The sequence below is a fragment of the Astyanax mexicanus genome, chromosome 10 (genome assembly GCF_023375975.1).
Source record: "Astyanax mexicanus isolate ESR-SI-001 chromosome 10, AstMex3_surface, whole genome shotgun sequence".
Taxonomy (NCBI): Eukaryota; Metazoa; Chordata; class Actinopteri; order Characiformes; family Acestrorhamphidae; genus Astyanax; species Astyanax mexicanus.
In genome coordinates, this window is record NC_064417.1 from 32,058,652 (window position 1) to 32,068,102 (window position 9,451).

At 41.5% G+C, this 9,451-nt stretch overlaps 1 protein-coding gene across 3 annotated transcripts in view; it reads left to right on the forward strand.

The window, feature by feature from the left end:
- The window catches only part of lingo2 (leucine rich repeat and Ig domain containing 2), a 511,589-nt gene extending 506,412 nt beyond the window's left edge, over positions 1–5,177 (forward strand). For all 3 annotated transcript variants that reach the window (XM_007245531.4, XM_007245532.4, XM_007245530.4), the window contains one exon: positions 2,286–5,177. In XM_007245531.4, coding sequence (XP_007245593.1) covers positions 2,298–4,145 — 1,848 coding nt within the window. In that variant the 5' untranslated portion in view covers positions 2,286–2,297 and the 3' untranslated portion in view covers positions 4,146–5,177. The remainder of the gene's footprint in view (positions 1–2,285) is intronic.
- The last annotated feature ends 4,274 nt before the right edge of the window (positions 5,178–9,451 follow it).

A 9,451-nucleotide genomic window follows, 5' to 3' on the forward strand; every position in this document is an offset into this window, starting at 1 on the left:
CTGGCATTGATCGGGACCCACTGACATTAAGAATGTACAAGGCCCAAAATTTGCTGCTACACCCCTGCCTATAAAATCAAAATCAGAAAAACTGATTCAGAAACAAAATATTTTTCCAGACCTGTATACTGTATATATATTTCCGGTGGAGGTGGGGTGTAGAGGGTTCCCGGCACAGTCTGTATGGTCGCTGCTCACTTCACTTGGCATATCAGGCAAGGACCGTAAGACAGCTATACGCAGGATTGGGAAAGGGAGCAGAAAGAGCCTCTTGTTGGCTTTGGTATAAAAGGGAGGAGGGGGGCTGGAAGCCTGGAGCTGGTGGGCAGTGACTTGACCATCACTGCTGACCCGCCAACTGGAGGGTGTAGCGGTTGAGGGTCGAAACACCCAAAGAAGGTTGGGCACCGTTTGACGACATCAGCTTCAGGCTGAAGGCCACAGTTGTTCTAGAGAGCGACTGTATATTTAGCATCCTTAGATGTATAAAGCAAGTGATTTGAGAAATAGAAAGGAACTTTACCAGATTTCATGAAAAAGCAACAATCTTATATATCATTACAATAATATTTGCCCTTCATTTACTGTAGACTGGAGTAAAATAAAAAAATATACAGCATCACTGAAAAAAAAAAAAAAAAAACTGTAGCATAAAATATATGGTGTAATTCGTCGTATATGTCATTGCACATGCCGCATTGTGACAGTGAGGCTGAAATGATATATTGTGGAGCCCTGCTTCTTATATAATTGTGTTAAACTGCAGCTCATCTCATTTATTTCCTCCCGTTGTTTTATCTAATCAGCGCTTTAGCGTACAAACTGAAAATTAGTCGGAGTCAGAAACAGACAGAGCGTTTATCACCAATGACCCGATGTTCTTTGATGATTAAAAGAATGTGCACAAACTTATCCCGCGTTATTATTACATAAGCTGGCTTTCTGTTGAGGAAGATGAATTTGCGCGAGGCATGACTTCGCTAATCTTCAGCTCGGATCTGTGAGAACGCTGGACGGCCCGGGGCTGTGATTTCATCTGAAAACAATACCGAATCAATTCATGCACACGTACTGACCCCACGAGCATCAGCTCAGCCTGTCCACCTCCATGTACTGTTTCCAGGGATCTGAGTACTTGGTGATTTTTTTTCAGATGCGAGCTGTAAATAGTTGGTTCTGAGGTTCAACCAGTTGTATCTAGACCAGGGATGGGCCCAGGGAGCAGAGTTCAGCATATTTTGGAGATTTACATACTCCACACCTGGTAATTCACATTTGATCTGAACATATTACTAATATATGATGTTATTTAATAACAAAAGTTTGGGAGAAGGACCACGCCCGAACTCTACGTTCTAACTTCACCCCGTATTCATCAACCGCCCTATAAATACCTGCCCTAACTAACTACGTCTCGTGTCGAAAAGTTCGCAACCCACCTCCTCTCCAACAACACCCTTCATCTACTCTTCCACTTCTTATTAAATAAAAAGGGGGGGATATAACTGCATGCTTCTTCAATCCCAAATTTCCCTGAGTTCCCTCCCCTTTTCCCTCTTCTTCTCTACTTCTTTAGGCGTGGTCCGCACTTAGCAAAATGTAAATTACTGTTGGAATAAAACTATAAGCCCTACGAGAACAGAATGTACAAAAGGCTTGGGAGACACTGTTAGTTCATTTATTGTTTCTTCTAACATCAAGGGTATTAAAGTTAAACTATAGTTGAAGTAACTGTCTCTACTGTCCAGAAAAGTCTTTCTTCTAGCTTTTGAAACAACAATGATTGCTGTAAGGATTTGATTGCATTCTATGACAGAGTGTTGCTCCCCAACCCACCTCTTCTCAACACAGTTCAATTATGGGGGGATTTATACCTGTCTAGCCCCTCCAGCAGGTTGATGTTTATCTATTCTGCCTCTAGAGGGTCTGATTCTGTTGGCAGATTGTCCCTACAAGGACTAGGACAAGCTGTGTGTTATTGTGCATTTGTACATTTCTGACAGCAGTGGGTGCAACTTTAACTTACACCTAAATAAGCTGAATGCATTCAATTAATAGAATTGGGGTGTTTATGTACATTTGGATATTGTTGTGCCTTTTATGCACAAGCACAATCATTGCAACCACTTAACAGCCTCATAGAAACCTGAAGGAATTCATTGAATAGTAGGAATGTAAACAAACATTTGAGCAGAGAATAATTTTTAAAATGTTATATATGCTAACTTATGTAACTAACTAACCTTTTTTTTCCTCTCTTTTTTCTCTTTGTCTCTCGCCCTCAGAGCCGTGACAGAATGGTGGACTGTCTGAGTCGAGTCATGTTGCACACGGCTGTGTCCTGCTGGCAGCCACTGCTGGGGCTGGCCTTGGTGGCCGTGTTTCTAGGCTCCACCCTCGCCTGCCCTTCCCGCTGCGAGTGCTCCGCCCAGAGCCGATCTGTCATCTGCCACCGGAAACGCTACCCCGCCATCCCCGACGGCATCCCCATTGAGACGCGCATCCTGGACCTCAGCAAGAACCGCATCCAGGCCATCAATCCTGATGACTTTGCTCCCTATCCCCACGTCGAAGACTTGGACTTGAGCGGCAATATCATTGCATACGTAGAGCCTGGAGCCTTCAACTCCCTATTTAGCTTGCACACCCTCAGTCTCAAAAGTAATCGCATCAAGCTCCTCTCGCTGGGCGTCTTCACAGGCCTTTCAAACCTCACTGCACTGGACATTAGCGACAACAAGGTCGTCATCCTGGTCGACTACATGTTCCAGGACTTGCACAACCTCAAGTCGCTTGAGGTTGGGGATAATGAGCTGGTCTACATTTCACATCGGGCATTTAATGGCTTGCTGGCTCTGGAGAGTCTGACGCTGGAGCGCTGTAACCTGACTGTGGTGCCCACCGAAGCCCTTTCCCACCTGCACAACCTGGTTAGCCTACACATGCGCTACCTCAGCATCAGCACCCTCCATCCCTATTCCTTCAAGAAGCTGTTCCGCTTGCGCCATTTGGAAATCGACAACTGGCCATCTCTGGATGTGTTCCCTGCCAACACCCTGCACGGGCTCAACCTCACTACACTGTCTGTCACCAATACCAACCTGTCCAGCTTCCCCTACCAGGCCTTGCGCCACATGCCTTACCTAACACACCTGAACCTTTCCCACAGTCGCATCCGTACGGTGGAAGGAGGCCTTCTCCAAGACCTGGTTCGTCTACGTGAGCTGCGATTATCAGGTGCCCAGCTTGTATCTGTTGAACCCTATGCTTTTCAGGGCCTACGCTGGCTCAAAGTTCTTGACGTGTCCCATAACAAGTTGGACACTCTAGAGAGAGGTGTGTTTCATGCACCAGAGGCTCTGGAGCTACTGCTGATCAACGACAACCCGCTAGTATGCGATTGCCGACTGATGTGGCTCCTCCAGAAACGGCACTCCATCTCTTTTGGAGAGGAACAGCCCGAGTGCAACACACCAGAAGGCATCCGAGGACGCCCCTTCAAGGAGTTCAAGGAAACGCTGTTATCCTACTATGTGACCTGCACCAAGCCCAAGATCAGAGAGAATCGAACCCAGCTGGTGTCAGTGGACGAAGGTCAGTCGGCTCGTCTTCAGTGCAGCGCGGAAGGAACGCCACGCCCCATGATTTCCTGGATCACGCCACGCCGGAGACACCTCACCAACAGGAGCCACGGCCGGGTGATGGTCCACAACAACGGCTCGCTGGACATCAAGTCTGTGGAAGTCCAGGATGGTGGCGTGTACGTATGCGTGGCCTCCAACACGGCAGGAAATGACACGTTAATGGTGTCTCTGGCAGTCAAGAGCCTGGGCTCGCTCTATGCTAACAGGACCCAGTACTATGTAGACCCCAACAGTACCACTGCCAACAGCACTAATCTTCCCAACATGACCTTTGGCTTGGACCTTAAGACCATCTTAGTGTCCACAGCCATGGGTTGTTTCACATTCCTGGGGGTGGTCCTCTTCTGTTTCCTGCTCCTCTTTGTATGGAGCCGGGGCAAAGGAAAGCACAAAAACAACATTGATATAGAGTACGTCCCGCGCTCCAAGTCCAACGGGGCTTCTGCGGAGGGGGCGGAGCAGGCCGCTGGCCCCCGGCGCTTTAACATGAAAATGATATAGACAGATTAAATGGATTCCCGGGAAAATTTATGCACACATCTATTTTGCTAATGGACCCCAGTACGGGACAGGTCTCGGACCCCTGGACGAAACGTCCGTGTGGATATGACCCTGAACGGAATTGCGGTCTGGTCTGTGCTGTCATTACCGAACTATTTTAAATTTCTATGAATCCCTCCTGGAGGTTGCATTCAAAGACATTTCTAAATTGTGTACAGGACAGATTTGTAAAATTGAAAAATTCAAGTATTACTCTTATTTGTTGGCTCGCGAAAAAACGCCTTCTCACTTCTACGAACTGACGGACCATAAACCTGTTTCCTCCTGCATTGCCCCACATATATGTACGTAATGCTTAATTATGTATGTGTATGTTAACATGTATGTCACTTTCTATTTTTTGCAATACTCACAAGATGCAATGTCAGCCAAAATTCGCAGTTCCCCTCGCTTTCGGAGTAATTACGACCCTACGGCTAGCGTCTCACTCCTCAAACTGTTTGTGAACTGAGCAGAAAGGGCTTGAGTGGCTTCGAAACAAACAAAACGTTAACCCGACAATTGCGTGTGCGTCGATCTAACCCCAAAATTATATGGTAATACTATATTTGTTTATAATATGGAAAAACATGGAAAAAAACGAGAGATTATTTATTAAGAAAAAAAAAAGCCAATTGAAGTGCATAATACAAGGTGAATATTTCAAAATACTTTAACAATATAACATGTTTTTTTATGATTTTTTTGCAGTCATTCTATTGTTTACGTTTGTACATGGACTACTTTTTTGTCCTAATTTTGTCTTTATTTTAATCCATTCCTTGGACCTTGATGCTAACCTGATGATGAAGTCCATGTCTCCACAGTGAAGTCACCATCTTTTGTTTTTTAATTATGATTATTATTTTCCCGAGTAACAAATTTGGACTTTGTTGTGGTAGTTTCTCATTTTGTTGTTGAATCATTTAGATTGTAAACAGTTCAAAGTAAAAAAAAAATACATGTATGTGGAATAAAGAATATCAATTTGTATCATTGTGTTTTATTAATATTGTAGCACTCATCATAATTGAACTACAGGACAGTGAGAAAAACTACAGTGACATAATCATATACAGTAATAATGCACTGTACCTCCACATAACCTTTACAATACAAGATAGATAGATAGATAGATAGATAGATAGATAGATAGATAGATAGATAGATAGATAGATAGATAGATAGATAGATAGATAGATAGATAGATAGATAGATAGAATTTTTGCACCAAGAGTGGCATAAAGTTATCCAAAAATAGTGTGTAAGACTGGTGGAGGAGAACTTTCCAAGATGCAAAACTGTGATTAAAACCAGGGTTATTGCACCAAATATTGATTTTTTTAACTATTTGCATTATTTGAGGTCTGAAAAGCTCTGCATCTTTTTTGTTATTTTAGCCATCTCATTTTTTGCAAATACTTGCTCTACATGACAATATTTATATGTGGAATTTGAAAGAAATGTTGTCTGCAACAATGTTTATTTTGTTTAAACATATACCTATAAATAGCAAAATATATTTACTATAAAAAATATAAATACAAAAATTAATAATATTATAATAAAAAACAGAAATAAACATTTAGATATGGAATATAAAATATTGTTTTATTTTATTAGAATGATCTAAAATATACTGTCATGCAAAAACCCTGTTGTGTTTTAAATGATTTCATAATGTCACTAGTTAATTTCGTTAGCTCTTTCTGACAATTTGCGTATTTAATCATTAGATTCTGGTAGTTGTTCTTTTTAATGTCTCTAAATGTCATGATTTATAGACCAATAGAAATGCTCCAAAATTACCCGGAATTAAATTGCTTGAATTTGAAATGAGAGTTTTTTTTCCCCCTTTCTCTGTAAAACTGCTAATTAGAGATTTGATTTGTATCCATGACAGTAACAATCTTGTTTTAATCAATTTTACTAATTTACATTTGATTTATTTTAAGAATGTTCCCATTTCATTATATTCTGACTCTGCATCTGAAGTCAGTCCAGACATAAAACACAAGCTGCTGAAATGAAGAGAATACAGTAGAACTGCTACAGCCGGTTCCTGAACTCAGAGGTGAGGTGAGTATTGTATATCAGGCTGAGCGGTTCAGGAACTGCCGTTATCAGGAGGAGGATCTCTTGAAAGGCTGTTAACCTCCCGACATCAGCTAAATGAACAGGCACATATCCCATGCATCACAGCCAGCGGCTCTGAGAGCATTAGCCGGGATGCTAACGATGCTGCAGTAGTAAAGGGCTGGACAGTTTATTCCTTAAGGGTTAGCGTCTCATCTTTCAGCCTTATCTCTTACTGCTTTCTACAATTCGGTGTGTAAGTTTGAATACTACAGACAATCGTTCTGCTATTTCGTTTCCTTTTCTTAAATTCCAGTACAATTTATTTGTATTTTAAGCTGTAAAACTGTTTGTTTGTTCTTTTAAAGATCACAGGGTAGGTAATGTCAAGGTCAGAAAACAAACAAGGTCGTACATAAAAGAATAAAAGCATTGTATGTGGAAAACCAACACTATTCAGCAAGGTGTGTGTGGCGAGAGGATGTATTTATATGGGTGTGGACAGGTGAATCCAATACTCTGGTGATTGACTTCTTGAAGGTGGGATGTGCAGTGCCATGTGATGGATTGAGGTCAGTGTGCGGTGCGTTCTGGGTAATGTAGGCATAGCTGAGCTGAGCTGAGACATTATCACATTATTTGTTGTCCTATCAGCCCAACCGAGGTTCAGTATCCCTTTATCACATTTTAGGATAGGTTTACAAGAAATCTAAAATAACCACCTCTGAACCACAAACTACAATTAGATGATCAGAATCTGATAGAATTGATCAGAATTATTGACACTGAAATGCTGTAGACATTCCTGCATATGTAATTCTTATAATACAGCCTAAATAAAAACACAAAAGGGAATTGAAGCACATTTCTTTTTTTTTTTTTTACATATTTTTAATTACACATTATATACATTGCTTGTCCTAAAGTGAAACACATTTTATTTCAAACGGGAAATTTATGGGACAAAATGAATAAGGGAGGATGGCCGGAAAGAGGGGTAAGATACGGTAGTTTCCCGGCCAAAACAGGAGACTTGACAGGTATGGCCATCTACCCACCCAGAGAGAGCAAGGCCAAGTGTCCACTCTCAGTACTCCGTCAGCTGATGGCAATCTACATGTCCTGGATTCGAACCAGCAACCTCCCAATCATAGTGGTAGGGCTTTAAACCACTAGACCACTCGGTGCCCAGATTCTTCTATTCTTTTTTTATTCTATGTCTTCCATTGTCCCTCCATCCTTAGCAATTGTACTTCCCAGGTTGGTAAATTTGTTGACCTCTTCGAGAGAGTGAAATGTTACCTATGTCTAGGATAAATTCCTTTCAATTTTTCCCTTTCTTAATAGACTACTTAAATCTGTCGCAGTTTCCAGATAGTCCAAGGAAGGAAGACAGGAAGGAAGCGCATACCCTGAACTCATAATAACCATGATAATCAACAGTATAACACACATACTGCAGGTAGAGTTCAGACTGAAAAACACTGCAGTATTCCTTTAAGACCTTTAAGAAGGTATAGAATTCGTATAAATGGCAAAAGTGTCGGTCACTGAGGCCAAACGCCCGCACCCACCCTCGCACCGCAGGGTTTATCAGGCACGAACTGTGATTTGGTCTGCGTTGCTGGAGTCCCACTGGTCATTAGGCAGTGCAGCCCTCCTCTGCGCACCGAGACAAAAGAAAATGAGGTTGAGTTGGTGGTTTTGTGGGTCAGCTGCAGCCATTTTCATCTCGCCACTCATGGGAAACCTCCCACACGTGTGTGTCTGCACATGCTAAAACCGACACACACTTCCAGAACACCGCTCAGCCTTCCATGAACCAGCGACGGACACGTGTCCTTATCTTTCAGAGAAGATAAATCTGGAACAACGACGGATTCGCAGTGTGCGGAACCGAACCTGCGACCTTTGTTAAAGCTCGTAAAGCCTGCATTGTGAACGCACAGAGGTTATACAATATCTTACACAATACGTACATATAAAACAGACCCAGTATACGTAGACGATGCATTGTTTGAGGAGAGAATAATACAAAAAAAATGATCCCACGTCTTTCTGTTCCTAGGCAACAAGCCCCTGTCTTGCATCATACGTCATTAAAAAACGATGTCCCCTTTTTTCGGACCCTGTGGCTACAGACGGCAGCATCCTCATTAGACTGCATAATTAATTAGAGGAATAGCCCATAGGAGTGTGTTAGTCGTAACTAACGTCTGTGAGTAATCTTTGAGAAAGAACAATTACGCAGTTGTGTTTGTTAATCTCTTTATATTAAAGCTTCAAAACATCATCCGGACGCTACGGAGAAGTTCTTTCCTCACGACGCTGGAAACTCGGAGCATGGTGATGTGATACAGTTACATCAACATCATGACATTTAAGCATGGAATTATGACCATATTCTTGTTTCTACACCCATTATCCATTACCTATTATTTTTCAACACCACTGATTATATAGGAGACTTTGTAGTTCTATAATTACAGACTGTAGTCCTGTATCTCTGTTGCTCTGCATACTTTATTATTATCCTTCATTCACCATGTCTATCAGTGGTCAGGACCCCACAGGAGAGACCACTACAGAGCTACACCTCTTATCTACAGAACAAAGCTACACTGTAAACTCATACGTTGTTTGAACTCAAATGATTTAAGTCTAAGTTTTACATAAAATTGGAGATTTCTAAACATTACTCAACTATTTTGAGTTAGTTGAACATTTGTGGGCACATATATACATTTAAACTGAGATCTTTTAGTTGAACCAACTTATAATAACTGAGTTTAGTCTGTTCCCTTTAACAGCTTCTTTTCCATTGGCTTCTGTCACAATCTATTTGCATACCGGGTGGGTCCAACAGTTTCTGACACTCACCATCAGTGTGTAGTGATTCCTCCTGGGCTACCTTAGAAATAAATCAACTTCCCCTTTAGTTGTAAAAATGTGATGTTTTAATTTATGCTAACTCATTTTTTCGTTTTCATTCCCCATTACTTAAAAAAATGAGCAAACCAGTTGCCTTAAAAAAGTTAAGTAAACTCAACTTATCCAGTCTTACAGTATAACAAAAATAAAAAAATTAGTTGTAATAACTTAATGTTCTAAGGTATGCTAACTTAAGTTTTATTACCCATTACTTAACCTTTTTAAGGCAACCGGTTTCCTCAATTTTTTTTTAAAATAAA